This window comes from Staurois parvus, unplaced genomic scaffold (genome assembly GCF_062004578.1).
Source record: "Staurois parvus isolate SC_StPar_1 unplaced genomic scaffold, SC_StPar_1.0 ptg000254l, whole genome shotgun sequence".
NCBI classification, from domain to species: domain Eukaryota; kingdom Metazoa; phylum Chordata; class Amphibia; order Anura; family Ranidae; genus Staurois; species Staurois parvus.
In genome coordinates this window covers 526,793-546,871 of record NW_028318050.1, presented here as the reverse complement: position 1 = coordinate 546,871, position 20,079 = coordinate 526,793, and the positions used below count along the sequence as shown (strand labels likewise).

General features: G+C 41.6%; 1 protein-coding gene across 1 annotated transcript in view; it reads right to left on the bottom strand.

Moving 5' to 3' along the window:
• LOC149459559 (uromodulin-like) overlaps window positions 1–8,276 on the bottom strand; it is an 81,225-nt gene extending 72,949 nt beyond the window's left edge. Inside the window, 1 exon segment of the mRNA XM_089680964.1 lies at window positions 8,087–8,276. Within this exon segment, the coding sequence (XP_089537090.1) occupies window positions 8,087–8,276 (190 nt within the window).
• Window positions 8,277–20,079: the final 11,803 nt, after the last annotated feature.

Below are 20,079 nucleotides of genomic sequence, written 5' to 3'. Positions count from 1 at the left end.
TAAGTATATAAATAATTTCTGTCTGGAAGGCTAAGAAAAATGTCTTCCTAAAATTGACAGAATTGACATTTTTTAAATTAGATCCCCTGGCTAAAACCGTCTTCATTACGTAATTACTTACATACATACATTCTCAACTATTTTCACCTCGGGGGGTGGAGGTTGTTTCGTTTTAATATGTTTTATCATAATATTATTATATACTATCTTTGTATAAAGCTGTATAGGTAAAAGACACACAGTGAGCGCTCTCAAAGAAACAGCAGCTGAACATCCAGGATAAACGCATATAAAAATCCTCAGTAAAACTTATACATAAAAAATGCAGCGCTGTAAAATGATCAAATCATGCAAATCAACACAATAATAGTCCTGAAAAGGTGCTCATAAATTCCTAGTGCCAATGGAAAGAATGCAAACTAACCAGAAGCGCATTAAAAATACGCATGTGTGTAAGAAATCCTGGAGATTCCCCTCTCTCCCTCTGGTCAGAAAATGGATATGTGCTGAAATGGATGACGGTAATGCCCTCTTGTGGGAAAACGAAATCCTGCAGGTCAGGAAGCTCCCAGGATAGGATATTCCTCTTCAGTGGAACCAGGGCTGGGCCCGGCGGCCACCTATAATTTAAGAGGGTCAGTGGGTCACTTTCACTTGCCACCTGATTATATGTTTTACTTGGTTTTTTTAAATAAATTGAAGTAATATACTACACTATGAGTATCTCTCTGTGTTGTCTGTGAGGGGTCTTTCTCCCAATTTCACAGCCACAGAGTGATTTCAATCCCAGCCCTGGTTCCATTGAAGAGGAATATCCTATCCTGGGAGCTTTCTGGCCTGCAGGATTTCGTTTTCCCACAAGAGGGCGTTACCGTCATCCATTTCAGCACATATCCATTTTCTGACCAGAGGGAGAGAGGGGAATCTCCAGGATTTCTTACACACATGCGTATTTTAAATGCGCTTCTGGTTAGTTTGCATTCTTTCCATTGGCACTAGGAATTAATGAGCACCTTTTCAGGACTATTATTGTGTTGATTTGCATGATTTGATCATTTTACAGCGCTGCGTTTTTATATGTATATATCTTTGTATAAAAAATCGAACTCCTCGTGTATTGTTTTGTTACTGTATTGTCTCATGTTCTGTCCCTCACTATAATGGACAGCGCTGAGCAAACCTTTTGGCACTATATAAATACTGTATAATAATAATAATAATAACAATTTCTCTTTCAGTAAGATTTGTGTGAAGATTTATTAGAATGTGCCATAGCTGACCATGGATTTGTTATTGAGATAACTTGGAAACTCACTACTGATTTCTGTATTGGATTTTTTTAAATGTATACGTATGTCAAACTTTGTAGACTTGTCTGGTTTTTTTGTAGTCACATTTCAATTACTTGATTGCATTTTTGTTTATTTTACTTCTGGTGGAGGATGAAGAGAAATGAACTTGCCCCTGAACAGGTCTGTTGGGTGCTGTTGATGTGAAACCCTTGTGTTACTTCTGAAAGAAACAATGATGAACTTGTTTATTAGAGTACAAGGAGCAAAGTGCTAATTTCTGAAATACCAGTTTCCCAGAAGACTCGGGGGGAGGGGGGATTTGCTAATTACTAATATACCATTCATTTGTTTATTATTATTTTACATTGAAACAGAGAAAAGTGTTGAAAAGTGATTCATTGATTTTTATATATATATACACATTTTGACATTTTTGTATTTTTCTTTTTATTAATTATTATTATTTCACATTGAAACAGAAAAAAGTGACGAAAAGTGATTCATTGATTTTTTTATATATATATATATATATATATATATATATATATATATATACATTTTGACATTTTTGTATTTTTCTTTTTATTAATTATTATTATTTCACATTGAAACAGAAAAAAGTGACGAAAAGTGATTCATTGATTTTTTATATATATATATATATATATATATATATATATACATTTTTACATTTTTGTATTTTTCTTTTTATTAATTATTATTATTTCACATTGAAACAGAGAAGCGTGACGAAAAGTGGTTTATTGATTCATATATATATACGCATTTTGACAATTTGTATTTTTCTTTTTTTTTCTTTTTTGGAGGGGTTTTTTTGTTTGTTTGTTTTTTTTCTCTAACTTTGTCTGAGTATAGATCTATGTACAGTATGTCCAATGTATGTTTGAAACCACTTACTATTGACTGACTCACTACCTGTGCTGGAAGTCTATTCCAAGCGTCAACTACCCTTCCTGAAAAATGAATACTTTAAAATATTATTTTTGAACTTTCCTCCAGTTACACAATCCTATCAAAATAAATGGACTGCAACACCGACACACAAAAAATTAGGTCTTTCTTCATTTTGTTGCAGTGCTCAACGTATTTTGCATTGTTGAATTTTATTTTTTTAGAGTTTAGTGGCACTTTAAAGCAGCCGATTCATTTTGAGTGGGCAACCAGTTTGTGCGAATGTTTGGGGTTCTATGTAATTTTCTACTAATAAAAAAGATTTATGTGAAAATGTCAACATTGGACTGGCCAGCAAGTGTTTAAATAAAATATGAACTCGTGGGAAGATTTTTGCTGAAATGAATGGTATGGTGACATGTTCTCTTTAAAGTCACCTGACTGGTGTTTACTATAACAATGTAAAACACAAAAGATGTCTAGAAACCCCAAACACTCCGGTGGTTGTAGGGCTACTGGTGGTCTCTAGAAAAGCAAAAAAAAAACCAGTCATATAAAACAGATTATTTGTTTTTGTTCTTTTTATTATACTAGACAAGAAATCTATCTGGAGGGACACATGGATCTCTTGATGGAAATCCTTGAGAAGAAAAAAACATTCTGTCTGGAAAGTTCGAAAAAATCACCCCACAAGAGAGATTTAAAGCGATTCTAAAGGTTCATTTTTTTTTTAAGTGCAAAATAACAAACATGTCTATACTTACCTTCTGTGTGATTTTGCACAGAGCAGCCTGGATCCTCCTCTTCTCAGGTCCCCTGTAGGCTCTCCTGGCTTCTCCTGCCTTTCAGAAACCCCCACAGCAAGCAGCTTGCTATGAGGACACCCACTGCATTGTGCGTCCATTCACACACACTGAGCTGTGGCTTGACCCCACCCCCTCTCTCTCCTCATTGGCTGACTGGCTGTGATTGACAGCATCTGGAGCCAATAGCTCCCGCTTGCTTTCTCAGCTAATGAGGAGGCAGAGACACGGGACAGCTGAGGCTGTCATTCACATCACTGGATCACGATGATGCTCAGGTAAGTATTGAGGGGCTGGGGGGGGGGGGAGGGGCTGCAGCTCACAGCCTTTACAACCACTTTAAGTTGTTAAAATAACAACTTTGTGTAACAAAAAATTATTTTGTATTAACAATTTTTATTGGTTTTCAAATAAGTAAAATTATAAACATAACAGAAAAAAACATTGATGGCATAACTACACATAATCAAGTCCAATAGAGTCATACAGAGTCATACAAAATCAGTGCGGAAAAACAATCAGGATCTTAGATTCGGGCCGGCAAAGAGGAAATGAAGGAATCCCACGGGAGCCAAATCAACTCAAATACAGCAGATGAACTATTATGTAAGCCAGTCAAATACTCCATCCGTCTTACTTCAGCAATAAGTTTGTACAAAGTCAGCATTGTAGGGGGAGTAGAAGATAACCAACCCATAGGAATACTTCTCCTGGCCGCGGTCAGCACATGAGCAGCAAGTTTTCTGGCTGGTTTAGATAGACCCGGGAATGGCAAGCCCAGCAAAAAATGCAGAGGGTCAAAAGGGAGCGAGGCATGCAGCATTGATTGCAACAAGTCCAAAAAATATGATAGAGAGAACCAGAATCCCTACCACAGCGCCAGCAGACAGGAGAAGCACTCGGGTTGAAAGCATGAAGAACCTCAGGTGTTTTGTACCATAACATCATAATCTTGTAAATGTTTTCCTTAAGAACCACACAGACAGAAGATTTAGATGCATTTACCCAAATATTCTTCCACGTTAGTAAATCAATATCACGTTGTACAAACTGAGACCACCTACGCATGTAAAGGTGAGTTTCATTAGATAAAGGGGATGCGTCCAGAAGAATTTTATAAGTATTGGAGATGATACCCCTTTGGTGGGGGCCCTGCATACATAAACGTTCGAAGGGTGTAGGCTTCCCCAGAATCAATGAGGATGATAAAGTAGAGAAAAAATGGCGTATTTGGAAATATATATATAGGTGATGAGGAGGTAAAGAAGCTTTTTTCTGGAGATCCGGGAATGAATGTAATTTACGAGTCACCGGATGTACCAAGTGACGTAATTGAAAAAGGTTAGATACCACCCAAAGAGACATCCGGGATATGGCCATATTGTCTGGCAGGTTAGGGTTATAGAGGATATTTGTGAGAGGGGAGCATTCAGAGGCCAGTGTAAATTGAGCCTTACATTTCTGCCATACCGTCAATGAAAATTGCATGGGACCAAGGAATAGATGACGGAAGGAAGAGACATCCACTGCCGCGGTTGACCAAAGGAGGGAACATGGATGAACTGGGGACAGTTGTAAAGATTCAATCTCAGTCCATGTATTGGGAGGGTGTTGCGTGGACCATGACAAAAGAAAACAAAGGTGAGTCGCATAATAATACTTGATTATATCCGGCGCTCCCAAACCTCCCCTAGAACGCGGAGAGAGCAGAACGTGCAATCCTGTGTCGCATATTGTGCCAGATAAAGTGTAGGAAAGATTTCTGAAGGGAGTGAAGCTTGGACATAGGGACGGGAATGGGGAGAGTCGCAAACAGATACAAGAGTCTGGGTAACACGTCATTTTTAGAACGTTAATGCGACCGAGGAAAGAGATGGGCAAGGCATCCCATTGTTTCAGAGAGCGAGAAATTGCTATGAACAAAGGGGGGAAATTGGCCTCGTATATGGATTGGTAAGAAAGAGAAATATTAGTACCTAAATATTTTAAAGAGTGTGTGCACCACCGATAGGGAAAGGCTTCCTGAAGCGAGGACAGAACGATAGGCGGGACATGTATTGGGAGTGCCTCAGTTTTGGACGTATTGACTTTGTAACCTGAAATAGCCCCAAATTGTTTCAAGGTCTTATGCAAAATTGGTAAAGAAGTATGGGGACTCGTAAGCGTGAGAAGAATGTCATCTGCAAATAACGATAATTTGTACTCATGGGAATGTGACTGTATCCCGCGAATATCCGGGTTTGACCTAATAGCGATGGCCAAAGGTTCCAGACAAAGAATAAACAGTAAAGGAGAGAGTGGGCAGCCCTGACGCGTACCGTTTAACATCTGAAAGGGAGGCGAGAAAAAAGAAGCTAATCTGACCTGCGAGAGGGGGGATGAATAGAGGGCCTTCAGCGCTGCTACAAATGGACCTTTGAAACCAAATCTCTCCAAGACCATGAACATATAAGGCCAGCTTAAACGGTCGAAAGCTTTTTGAGCGTCCAAGCTTAATAACACAGTAGGGGTAGAGGACCTGCTAACCAGATCAACCAGATCAATAGTTCTCCTAGTGTTATCTGCGGCATGTCTGGCAGGTACAAAGCCCACTTGGTCCCTATGTATGATCTTGGAGATGATTCCGGACAATCGGTTAGCCAAAATTTTGGTAAAAATCTTGTAGTCAGAATTGAGTAGGGCAATGGGGCGGTAGTTGTCCACGATAGACTGGTCCTTATCGGGTTTAGTGATGACCGAGATATATGCACGGGAGAATTCGGTCTGGGGTATAATTCCCTTAAAAAGATCGTGATATAGAGAGAGGATATGCGGTGCCAAAATACCAATAAAAGTTTTATAGTAGGAGTAGGGCAATCCGTCCGGTCCCGGAGCTTTACGAGACGGGAGAAGTTTGATTGTGTCCAATAATTCCTCTAGTGTAATGTCAGCATTAAGGGTGGCAATGTCTGTAGGTGAGATTCTCGGGAGTGACAATGCGTCAAAAAAATTATCAAATAATGACTGTGTGAGGGGTGGATGCAGGTCCGGGGTTAAACAGTTGTACAATTTCCCGTAAAATGAGCCAAAAAGAGTTGCTATAACCCGAGGGTCGTAAGTGGGGCTTCCATCTGGCTGTATTAGTAGGTCAGGCATCGTAGAAGGGGACTGAGCTTTGAGACGATTGACTAACATACGATGGGGCTTATTGGAAAATTCGTAGAATTTCTGCTTAACCCAAAGGAGGGATTGAGCAGTTTTACTGGAGTCAAGAGCTTTAACTTGATCCCGTAGAGAAGTTACCCTCTGGAGCCCAGGAATAGACGGCTTAGCCAATAACCGTCCTTCCGCCCAAGATAGCTGTTGTATGAGGGAAGCCCTAGCACTCGCCGAGGACTTTTTTAAACGAGAACCCATAGAAATACAGAGCCCTCGAAAAACCGCCTTATGGGCCTCCCATAGAGTTGAGGAGGAGGTTACGGAGCCAACATTGTGGGTGAAGTAGGCATCAAGTCCCTGCGACAATTCATCTCTAAGATGGTCTGTGGAAAGAAAGGTCTCATTAAGGTGCCAATGACAGGGTTTGGATATAACATGGGGGAAAAAAAGGTTTAAAGTCAAAGAGGCATGGTCGGACCAAGTGATGGGATTAATATCAGAAGAAACCAGAAGTGGAAGCAATGGGGCAGAAACGAAAAAATGGTCTAGGCGAGAATAACTACGGTGAGGAGTAGAGTAAAAAGTGAATTGTTTATGGAGAGGATGTTTAATCCGCCATGCGTCAAAGAGACGATGCTCCCTAATCAATCTACGAAAAGATTTTGAAGAGGAGCATTGCCGCTTCGAGGGAGTGGACTCAAAAAGAACCTTCCTGTCTTTATGGGGGGAAAGAATCAGACTGAAATCTCCCCCAACTATCACCTGCGAAGTGGAAATGGAATCCAGTTCGGCGAGTGTTTGGGATAGGAACTGCAATTGACCCGTGTTAGGGGCATACAAATTCAGCAGAACTAGGGGAGTCTCACCAAACATACACTCCAAAATAATGAAGCGACCCTGTCGGTCAACTTTGGAGGAAACAACCCGAAGGGAGCAATGTGACCCAATCAAAATTGCCGCCCCGGCTTTCCCAGAAGGATCAAAGGCCGAGTAGGCTCGGGGAAAAAATCTCGAGGCAAAACGAAAGGAGCCTGTAGATTTGAAATGGGTCTCTTGGACAAAAATGATGTCTGCTCCTGAGGATCAAAATTCCTTCAAAGCCATCCACCTTTTTTGAATAGAGTTGAGGCCCTTAACATTATATGACAGAAACTTCAAAGCCATTATAAAATAACAGTGACTGGGCCACATGTATTAGCATGACAAATGGATGAAGTACCATCGATGTAGTAAAAAGAAAAAAAAACATAAAACATAAAACATGCAAAAAACACAACAGAAAAAAATACACAATGAAGAACAGGTATCCGCGAGGATATAAACTTGGGAACGTCAACTAAGCCCAAGTCGTCTAGGCCAGTGGCTAGACAGTATCAGGGGCAGCACGACATCCGACACTTCCGGGAGGATGTCAAACCCGGCCAGAAGAAACAAAAACAAAATAAAATAAAATGCACCCAGCAAGGTCATGGCCGAACAAAACAGCACCAGATTCGCCACAAAAGGTCACCCCTGAAAATCATCAGGCAGGAGGATCGCTTGATCGGGGAGGGCGTGGACGTTGCGGTATGTGTGTGGGTCTCCTCCGACCTCCGCGGACCGGTGTCCATATCTTGGAAGGGGTGGCATAAGGACGGGATGGAGTAGGCGGCGATGAGGGCATATCATCCAGTAGAGGTGGGAGTCCCAACTGCTTAAGGAAAGATTCCGCCTCTTGAAGATCTCGGAGAACAACATGGGTGTTGTCCCTAACAACCACCAGCTTGAAGGGGAACCCCCAACGATACAGGACACGATGATGCTGAAGATGTGTGGTGATCGGCTTCAAAGCACGCCGCTTAGCAAGAGTAATCGGAGAAAGATCACAGAAGAGTTGGAGTTTATCACCTTTAAATTCCAAGGAAGATTTGTGGCGGGCCGCTGATAGTAAGGCTTCTTTACTTTGGAAGTAGTGAAAGCGGAATATAACTTCACGTGGACTGGTTCCCTCAATTGGTTTAGGGCCCAGAGAGCGATGAGCCCTATCCATCCGCCAATCTGCTTCTTGAACCATGGGGGCAGTAGCGATGAAAAAGGACAGTAGATGGCGGTGCAATTGGGCATCAGCAACGGATTCGGACATACCACGCATACGGATATTTTGGCGCCGTTCCCTGTTTTCCAGGTCCTCCTGCTGGAGTTGCATTTGGGAAATGGAATGTTTCAGATAGGCGTTGTCTTCCTCCAAAACGTGAACGTATTGCACCAAATCGTCAAACTTACTTTCCAATTTATCCGTGCGGTCCCCAATCTGGGCTATTTCCCCTCTGAGCTCATTAGCCAATTTTCCCACTTCAGCGGCTATGGAAGTGGTAATATTTCGTAGAAAAATTTGCAGCTTGTCGTCTAACGCGGAGATTGTGAGCGGAGGGAACGACTTTGTCGGCTGAGGACTAGGGGCAGGAAGATACCCTGGAGTAGGGTTGTCCATAGCCTCTCCTGCTGTCGATTGGGGGTCGTGATCCCCCATTTGTGGAAGGATCGGAGCAGAGGCTTGCAGCTGTGCTGAAATTAGGCAGGGTGCAGTACCCTCCGCGGCCGCTAGAGGTCCGGGATCATTCCTCGGACCTCTGTCTATACTAGAGGCCGGGGATTGCGGCCTATAGAGGAAGCGCCGCAGTGGCGAGGGCCGCGGGTCCTGAGGCTGCGGGGAGGGGGGCTTCCAGCGCCCTATCTTCCCCATAGAAGCCTCTCCCTGGTGCTGGGCCGGGTGCTCGGTGATACGTGACTCACCCGAGGCAGAAGATCAGCAGCAGTGTGAAGCGGGTGAGTCACTCCTGGCCGGGGATGAGCGGAGCTCAGCAGAACACGTCTGCCATCATCCCTGGCCGCACATAACAACAAAAAATTATTAAAGGATAACCTCACCTTTGGAAAATGCTACATATTCCACCCATTTTAGGGTGGATCATATAACATTTTCCAGCATCTGCACCCTCCCCCCCCCCCGATCCTCCCTCCCTCTGACAGCGGGCGGGGGATCCTCTACCCATACCCACTGTCACTATATGAAACCAGCACAACCAAGAGGGGCTCAGTGTAACATCATTCATTCCCAGTTTTCCTGCGAATGGATAGACTACAAATCCACAATGGCTGACATCTTGTTGTTCTCAATGAACTATGAGGGATCTGGTAACTGCCTGCCCATACAAGGTACAAGTAGACAGCTACCCTGAGAGTCTGGCGGAGCCTGAAATTGCACCCATGATCTACTGATAATAAATGCAGATTTTTGTTTACTTGCAAGAAAATGTGCTTTTTGTTTGTTTTTTTTTTCCAAAAGGTGAACTTAGCCTTTAACTTTCCAAAAAATTGTGACAAAAAATTGCAACTTCAAAAAACTCACCATGTCTCTTACCAAATACCGCAGACTGTCTTCTTTTCCAAAAATAGTTAATTTTTGTAGATATTTATTCTTTCCTTACATTTTAGGGCCTCAGGAAATGGGATTGGTGGTCCGAACATAAAGACTGATCAAGCTTAACCACTTTTTTTTAACTCTTCCAGTTCCCGATGCTGTCCAGAACCTTTTTTCATCATGAAAAATGCATGCAAAGAGTTTTCAAGGTGCTCAGATGGACAAAACACTGAACACATGATGTTCCTACCAAGCTTGTCACACATTGTAATGACCAATTTACACCTCAGACCTCTCCCACCCTTGGAAACAAAAGATATGTTAATGACCAATTCACACCTCAGACCTCTCCCACCCTTGGAAACAAAAGATATGTTAATGACCAATTCCCACCTCAGACCTCCCCCACCCTTGGAAACAAAAGATATGTTAATGACCAATTCACACCTCAGACCTCTCCCATCCTTGGAAACAAAAGATATGTTAATGACCAATTCACACCTCAGACCTCTCCCACTCTTGGAAACAAAAGATATGTTAATGACCAATTCACACCTCAGACCTCTCCCATCCTTGGAAACAAAAGATATGTTAATGACCAATTCACACCTCAGACCTCTCCCACTCTTGGAAACAAAAGATATGTTAATGACCAATTCACACCTCAGACCTCTCCCACTCTTGGAAACAAAAGATATGTTAATGACCATTCACACCTCAAATTCCTCATGAAGACCCCCTGCCAGATGACCTTAATGACTTCCTCCACCAGACACCTTTCCCACCCTTGGAAACAAAAGAAATGTTAATGAGCAACTCACACCTAATTATCTCAACACATACTTCTGTCTCTGCTTCTACTCTGTGTATTTCTCTGAAACAGTCTGAAATAATTAATAATTTACCACTTTTCAGTGCATTTTGGGCATTTGTGAGGTTCCCCTGTGCTTATCTTTAAAAAACGCTTCTAAACGTAAGCACGCATAAACGCGGCTAAACAGATGTTTTTTAACCTACTGTATGTTTTCCAGCAGTCAGTTTCCAATGTTCAGAAACGTCTCGTGTACATGGGGCCTAAAAGTCAGGGTCAGGGACTTGCTCAGAGTCGGTGGGACCCTTAACCAAGACTACTACCACAGCATTTTTGCAGCACCATGCAATACCCTCGGGAATACGCCTAGTGGGACAGCAAGATAATGACCCAAAACATACCTCCAAGCTGTGTCAGAACTACCTTAGAAGAAAAGAACAAGATGGTAGGCTTCAAATAATGGAATGTCCAGCTCAGTGTCCAGACTCCAGCTGGTCCAGCTCCAGTGTCCAGCCCCATTGAGCTGGTTTGGGATAAGCTAGACAGATGGGTGAGAGCAAAGCAACCTACAAGTGCTCCATGTTTGTGGGAACTTTTGCTATAATGTTGGGAAGAACTTTCTGAACAATAGTTGATTTCTGTTGTAAAAAGAATGTCATGAGTGTGTTCAGCTGTTTGCAAAAGACTTTGGATTTAGATTACATTTTGTTAAATAAGACAATTCCATGATTTATTTTTTTTATTTCCAATTGTTTGATTGTTTAGTGAGTACATTGAGACATTAAACTGAAAACATTTCAATAAAAAGTGAAAAAATTGGGGTGTTCTGAAACTTTTGACTAGCAGTGTACATTGATGCATTTTTTTTTTTTTAGAGTTGACTGTCACTTTAACTAATTGCCGACCGCAGATAGCCGAATGACGGCTGCACTGCGGCCGGCCAGTTCTGGGTGGACGTCATATGACGTCCTCCCAGAACGCGCTCTCCTGCGCGCCCCCCCGGGGCACGCACCCGGCAATCTCCGGACACAGCTGATCACGTGACGTGGTAAAAGGCCAATCACAGCGGCCTTTTACCACGTGATCAGCCGTGTCCAAAGATATGCTGATCACCGGGAAAATGCAAATGCTGGTTCTCGGCTGCACTTTTCTCACGCTGTCAGATCGTGAGGAAAGTACTGCCGAAAACCGGCAGTTGTCAGAGCGGGGATCGGCACCGATCATCAGGGTCACTGATCACCAGTGCCCTGATGATCGGTGACCAGTAGTGCCACACACAAGTTCCGCCCACCTGTGCCCAGCAATGCACCCACCTGTGCCTAGCAATGCACCTACCTGTGCCCAGCAGTGCGCCCACCTGTGCCACCTAGCAGTGTCACCACCTGTGCCCAGAAGTGCCACATACCTTTGCCCAGTAGTGCCACCCACCTGTGCCCACCCACCTGTGCCCAGAAGTGCCACATACCTTTGCCCAGTAGTGCCACCCACCTGTGCCCACCCACCTGTGCCCACCAGTGCCACCCACCAGTACCCATCAGTGCAGCCCAGCAGTGCCACCAGTCAGTGCCACCAGTCAGTGCCCAGCGGTTGTGCCAGTCAGTGCCCAGCAGTGCCGCCAGTCAGTGCCCAGCAGTGATGTCAGTCAGTGCCACCTATCAGTGCTGTCTATCAGTACCCATTATCAGTGTTGCCTATCAGTGCCACCAAGCAGTGCCGCATATCAGTGCCACCTATCCGTGACACCTCATTAGTGCTGCCTATCAGCGCCGCCTATCCGTGCCACCTCATTAGTGCCGCCTATTAGTGCCCTTCAGTGCCCTTCAGTGCTGCCTATCAGTGCCCATCAGTGCCGCCTATCAGTGCCCATCAGTGCCGCCTATCAGTGCCCATCAGTGCTGCCTCATCAACACACATCAGTGAAGGAGAAAAATTACCTGTTTGAAAAATTTTATAATAGAAACAAAAAAACTTTTTTTTTTTTTCAAATTTTTTTGCACTTTTTTTGCTTATAGCACAAAAAGTAAAGTGTCCAGCAGCTATTAAATACCACCAAAATAAAGCTCTATTTGTGAGAAAAAAATGATAAAAAGTTCATATGGGTACAATCTCGCAATTGTCAATCGAAGTGCAACAGCACTGAAAGCTGAACATTGGCCTGGTAAATAAGGGGGTATAAGTGCCCGATAGGCAAGGGGTTAAGGCAGCCCTTTCATCTTGTGTGGGTTGCCACCGCATGGCAAAGGATGAAAAACTAAACACATTTTTTTTTTTAAAGTTCACCACATGCGTGGAATGTGTGTCATGATGTGCTTCAGGCCAAATGCATTGCCGCCCAGTGTAGTTATGTATTGAGGTGTCAATCTAAATTTCTGTCACTACAATGCACCATGCATAGTTTTGTATATTAAACATACATATTACTTAAATATTACTGGGAAAAGGTCAAAAGAAGAAAGTATCACTCACCTCGCCTCTTCTCATATACACCTCCTGGCTACTACTTATTTTACAGAACATTTGATTTATATACTTCTACGAATCAAATGACTATTTTATTTTTAAATATATACTTACGGTAAATAGAGATTTTATTAATCTTTAGATATACAGTATAAGTAATATTATTATTATCAAATGTTATATTTTATTGATGTTAATGTGACTTGTTTTAGTCCTTTATTTCTGGAAAAATACTTGAACCCTTCAGTGTGTAGACTTCCTATAATATAATCTCTACCAAAAATTCACAAAAATCCTATTGCACCTCCAGGAAGACGAATAGTACATGACATTGGATCAGTAATTACAGGTCTAGGAAAATATTTATATTTCCTACAGGATAGCATGGTAAACACACAGGCCTTTTAAGGGCTCATGGACACGGGGCGTTTGGTAAACTGGAAACTGACTGCTGGAAAACATTGGTTAAAAAACATCAGTTTAGCCGCATTTGCATACCGCATTTATGCGCGTTTAGAAGCGTTTGCGTTCAGAAGCGTTTTTAAAAGATAACCTCAGGAGACCTTCCCAAATGCCCAGAATGTACTGAAAAAACACTAAATAATTAACTATTTCAGACATTTTGAGAGGAATAGAGAGAACAGAAGCAGAGAGAGCAGTATGTGTGGACATGACCCGTCTTTTCTGATTGTAGTCACTATGGATCCCATCATGAGCATAATACGGTGCTTTCTACCATGGTTTCCTTCACGTGAAACCTGGAACTGACTGCGCTGGTGCACCGGGTCCATTTGAATACATGGAAAATGCTTTGCATGCATTTCTGATGATGAAAAAAGGCTCCGGACAGCATCTGGATATGGAACAGTTAAAAAAACGCTTCTAAAAGCAAACGCTTATAAACACGGTTAACCGCATTTACAAGCGTTTACAAGTATTTGGCTTTTGAAACACCGGTAAAATCTACTCCGGAACGCAAGCTTGGTGCATTCAAAAAAACGACTGTAAACTCAGCTGCCTGTAAATGACTGTAAATGATGATGTGTACATGGACACATAGGCAGGGGCAGACTGACCATTTGGAAACTTGGGCACTGCCCGAGGGCCCGGGATCAGTAGGGGGCCCTATGAGATGCTCCTGGTACTTTTTTCATAGGCTTTTTTGAGTTTGGGCAAGGACACAGGGGCCCCATGATCCCCTATTGGGCGGGGGGCCCCATGAGTTGTCAGTCCGCCCCTGCATATAGGGAAACATTAGGGAGAGTTCAGGGGCTGATAAAAAAAATGCAGAACAGTTCCTGAACATCAGTTATCAGCTACAGAGTACATGAACCCTCACAGGACACTAAGGATTTGTTAATCCAATTACAGCAGATAAGGGGATTAGATTGTGGCAGGGTCACCTCGCCCTACAGGTGGGGGTACTATTCCTTGTGTACATGCTCATTAATGCCTGAGACCAGGTGGGGCAGCATTCATGTTGCCAAGCAGAAAGTCCCAAACTGACCATATGCTAGTAGAATTTAGTTTGAAGTTTCCTGCTTTAACCCCTTGGCGCCGGCGCCTCCCGGCCCTTTAAGGGTTCCAGAAGCTGGGAGGTGGGGAGGGGTTTAGGGTCATGTCACTGCCATGACACGCCGTCATGGCAGTCACATGATCTGGAAAGGTCCCGACCGAAAGAGGAGATCAGGACCTTTCCGTGAGTACCGGACATGTGTGCTGGGCGTACAGGGCGCGCGCTCTCAGCACATACGTTCTTTTTAATAGAAAGCCAATTTGCGGCCGCTCGGCCTCTAGGCCCAGACACCGGGAGGACGCTCAGTTGCGTTCGGCCGGCATGAAGAGGTTAAGAATGCTTCTTCAGTTTTGTAATCATTAGTGGGTTCAAATCGATGTTCCCTTTTTGGACGACAGTGACTAGAAATTTTGAAGAAGCAGGATGATTTTTTTTCTCCAATGAACGCATTTCTAACAGTGTATGTGGTTTCCATTTGAAATTTCCATTCATTCCACAATTGAATCTTCAAAGCAAATGAAATTTTGAAGTACAGTATTTTCAAACAACATTCATCCAGTCATCAAATGTGCTGATAATTCTCATACGAACATTTGTACGAATGCTTGTGGGACAATCTTCTGGTGTATGGCCATTTGTAGATGGGATAATTTTGAATCCACTCACCTGTGGCTCCATGGGAAATACACTGAAGGACCAATGGGAAGAGGAGATATGACCGTTTTCTCGTCCTGGAAATCTTAGTTGCCTATCTCTACCTTTTTCAGCACCGTCTATTCACAGATACGTTTTCACCTTCACTACCTCTCCCTTAAAGTTCTGCAAAAATGACTTTCACTGCTTGTTGTTCTTTTTGGTGCTTTTTTTTTGCTCTTTGTATTCATGTTTACTCATTCTTCGAGTTCACGGCTCTAACAAAAAATGTTGATCTTGCCTAGAGCATTGTTGCTCAGAAATGTGTCCTTGAGACTTACACCAAGGTAGAATACACCAAATCTCGAATCTTCCCCCTCATTTAGTCCGTGTAAATCATATTATAGAACAATTGCTGCTTTCTATGTCCACATAAGGGTGTCTTATGCCAACAGATTGTGAGTTATAGGGGAGTTATTTACTAAACCTGGAGAGTGCAGAATCTGGTGCAGCTGTGCATAGAAACCAATCAGCTTCCAGGATTTATTGTCAAAGCTTCATTGAACAAGCTGAAGCTAGAAGCTGATTGGCCGCCATGCACAGCTGCACCAGATTGTGAGTGCTCCAGTTTCAGTAAATCTCACCCATTGAATATTTCCCGTAGGTTGTATCAGCCCGGGTTCACACTTCTGCGGTGCAGCATATCGCATGTGATTTGCACATGAACAGCATCACATTCCTGTGCAAAACACATGCGATTTCTGTGCGGTGCGATTTGAGCCGTACATTTTGTAAAATGGCACCTAAAAGGTGCAGTATCCTTTTTTTTGGTCCACACTAGAATCGGATCAGATGGTTATTCACACCCATAGGTGGACTGACCATTCGAGTACTCGGGCACTGCCTGAGGGCCCGGGGTCAGTAAGGGGCCCCATGAAATGCCTCTGGTACCTTTTATAGGTTTTTTTGGGTGTGCTTTGACTGTGGGCAATGACACAGGGGCCCCATGATCCCCTAGTGCCCGGGGGCCCCATGAGTTTTCAGTCCGCCCATCCGCACATCAGACCGCGTTTTGCAAAATGATTTTGGGGTGTTGTTAAGTCAACATACACACCCGCAGCAGTTCACATGAACGGGGTGTGATTGTGATGCCGTGCGGAATTCGAACAGAAACTGGTGTAAATTCTGCACCACATCAGTGTGAACCCGGGCTGAATGTCTATCAAAAGCAAAAAAATAAAAAGGAGCTCATGATGTCTGGCAATTGTTTCAGTTGTCAAGAAGATAATCATGATACAAATAATATCACTTTTACTGTTTTTTATGATTTAATAAGATATGTTCCTCATCAATGACCTCTTAGGATTTATTTTATACCAGATAGCAAATCATGTGTTGGTTTGACTGCTGTAAACTTTCAAATAAAAATGCATTTAATCTCAACTTTTATATATTAATTAGTTCAATCTAAAAATGAACTATTCAAGCACATGTGTCCATTTCCCAGACAACACAGTATTCATCAGGGATGACAAGCTGCACACATTAAAGTAGTTGCAATGGCTCAAGGGTTTTTTTACCTGCATGCGTTCTATGCATGGTGGTGAAAAACCTTCTATGTGCAACAACCTCTGCCCCCCTTAATACTTACCTGAGCCCCATCGTGATCCAGAGATGTGCACAAGAGCCTTGGCTCTCCCGGAACTCCCTTCCCTCATTGGCTGAGACAGCAGAAGGAGGCAATCACAGCCAGCAAGCCAATGAAGAGAGAGTCGGGGCCAAGCTGCTGCTCTATGTGTGAATTGACTCAGCAGTGAGCCTGCTTGAGTGCCCCCATTGCAAGCTGCTTGCTTTGGGACTCTTGGCAGGAGGGGGGTGGGGGCAGGAGATGATCGGGGCTGCTCTGTGAAAAATCATACATTTGTTATTTTTATTTAAAAAAAGTCTATAATAACATTTTAATATAAAGGAAAACCACTGGTATATAATGGTTGCAGTTTTTTATGTTGCACAGACATTTTTGCAACTGTTTATCAAATCTATATTTCCAGAACAAAATACACAAAAATAAATTTAATTGCACACAAACACAATTTATTCCCCATTTTTGTACACAATAGAATATGAGGTAGTGTAGAGTAAATTGATACCAAATGTGTCAAGCCATAAAAATGTGTGTACCCCTAAAATGGCAAAAATTACAGCATCCATAACAATAAATATAAAGACATCAGTTTGGAGTAAACAGTAATTAATGGTCCTAGAATTATTGTTTTCCCATCAACATTTGCAGCAATATATAACATGTGTGGTGCAATCACAGTTCACATACACGTGCGTACCCTGTGCCATGTTTGCATTTGCGGGTGTTTGCAGAGCAACAGGATTACTTGAAGCTTTAAAAGACCAGGATGACATTTTTTTATCTAATGAACCAACTTTTTTTTTGAACCAATAACTAAAATTACAGATATGCACTAAACTATAGGAGCTCTCCTACCTGTCCTCTTATTGTTCCAATGGGCACATTTTATCATGGGTCTCCATTCTGCCTCTTTGGTTTGAATGAGATCTACCACCTGTCATATCCTACATTTACATATTATATGAAAATTGCCAAGAAGAAAGTCCTAAGTTGACCAAATGACCTCCAGTAGAAGTTTGGTTTGAATTTTTTTGTTTGAAGAATGATCATTCAATTCCGTAATCATTACTGGGTTCAAATTGACACACCTCTTCAGCTACACACACCTCTTTACATGTTGTATGCAAATTGTCAAGAAAAAAGTCTTACGTTGACCAAACGACCACCAGTAGAATTTTGGTTTGAACTTTTTTGTTTTAAGAATGATCATTCAATTCCGTAATCATTACTGGGTTCAAATTGACACACATCTTTACATGTTGTATGCAAATTGTCAAGAAAAAAGTCTTAAATTGACCAACTGACCACCAATAGAATTTAGGTTTTAACTTTTTTGTTTTAAGAATGATCATTCAATTTCGTAATCATTACTGGGTTCAAATTAACACACCTCTTCAGCTACACACACCTCTTTACATGTTGTCTGAAAATTGTCAAGAAAAAAAGTCTTAAGTTGACCAAACGACCACCAGTAGAATTGTGGTTATAATTTTGTTTGTTTTAAGAATGATCTTTCGATTTTGTAATCATTACTGGGTTCAAATTGACACACCTCTTTACATGTTGTATGCAAATTGTCAAGAAAAAAGTCTTAAATTGGCCAACTGACTACCAATAGAATTTAGGTTTTAACTTTTTTGTTTTAAGAATGATCATTCAATTTTGTAATCATTACTGGGTTCAAATTGACACACCTCTTCAGCTACACACACCTCTTTACATGTTGTATGAAAATTGTCAAGAAAAAAAGTCTTACGTTGACCAAATGACCACCAGTAGAATTTTGGTTAGAATTTTGTTTGTTTTAAGAATGATCATTCAATTTTGTAATCATTACTGGGTTCAAATTGACACACCTCTTCAGCTACACACACCTCTTTACATGTTGTATGAAAATTGTCAAGAAAAAAAGTCTTAAGTTGACCAAACGACCACCAGTAGAATTGTGGTTAGAATTTTGTTTGTTTTAAGAATGATCTTTCAATTTTGTAATCATTACTGGGTTCAAATTGACACATCTCTTTACATGTTGTAAGCAAATTGTCAAGAAAAAAGTCTTAAGTTGACCAACTGACCACCAATAGAATTTAGGTTTTAACTTTTTTGTTTTAAGAATGATCATTCAATTTTGTAATCATTACTGGGTTCAAATTGATATATCTAAAAAATTTGAAGGAGCAGGATGAACATTTTTTCTCTAAGAAGCAAATTTCTAACAGCGCATGTGGTTTTCATTTCAAAAGTCCATTCATTCCAAAATTGAATTTTAAAAGCAAATTAAATTTTGAAGTACTTTCAAATGATATTCATCCAATCATCAAACGCACCTAGATTTCTCATACAAATATTTGTATGAACATTCGTACGCAAGCTGGCTGGAAAATCTACTAGTGTTTGGCCGATTTTAGTTGAGATAATCTTGAATCCACTCACCTGTGGCTCCATGGGAAACACACAGAAGGATCAGGAGGAAGGGGAGATACGGTCGTTTTTTCATCCTGGAAACCTTTGTTGCCTATCTCTCCTTCATGAACACAACTGCTCTCAACACCATCTATTCACAGATACCTTTTCACCTTCACTATATTTATATTGTAAAGTTCTGCAAAGGTTAACACTCCCAAATTCCTTTTACAGGTTTGTTGGTCTTTTTTGGCTTTCCCACTCTTTGTATTCAGATTTCCTCATACCTTGTGTTTATGGCTTTACTAAAAAATGTTGTCAATCATGCCTGGAGCGTTGTTGCTCAGAAATATTGGATGTCTCCTTGAAATGTATACCAAGGTAAATAACACAAGATCTCTAATCTTTCCCCATCATTTACTCTGCATAAACCATAATTTAAAAATTGCTACTTTCTATATCCAGATAACAGCATCATTGAAATGTCAACAGACTGTAAAATATAGCGTATTTCCTGTACATTGTATCAATGTCTATTCAAAGGAACAATTGAGTACTGTCCGTGATACTTTTTTTATTTGCACTAACATACAAGTTTGAGGACAAGCTTTCGGGGTATGTCCCCTTCTTCAAGGTCCAAGCAGTACTAGGTCTAGTACTGCTTGGACCTTGAAGAAGGGGACATACTCCGAAAGCCTGTCCTCAAAATTGTATGTTAGTGCAAACAACAAAAGTATCACGGACAGTACTCAATCGTTTCTGTCGCAAATGCACTAATACGGCTACAATCACCTTATTCAAAGGAAAAAATAAAAAAGAGCTTGTTGTGACGTCTGGCAATTGTTTTAGTTGTAAATAGGATATCAGTGATACAAATAATGTAATCTTTTGCTGTTTTTATGATTACAGAAGTTCTGCTCCCCATCAATAAACTCTCATATAAACTTTTATGTATTAACTATGAGGGGCGTTCAAGTCAAACTGGGACTTTTGAGTTTATATAATAATATAAATATCAAAGAGTGAAAACTGCATTTATTTCGACATACTCCCCTGCTACATTTAT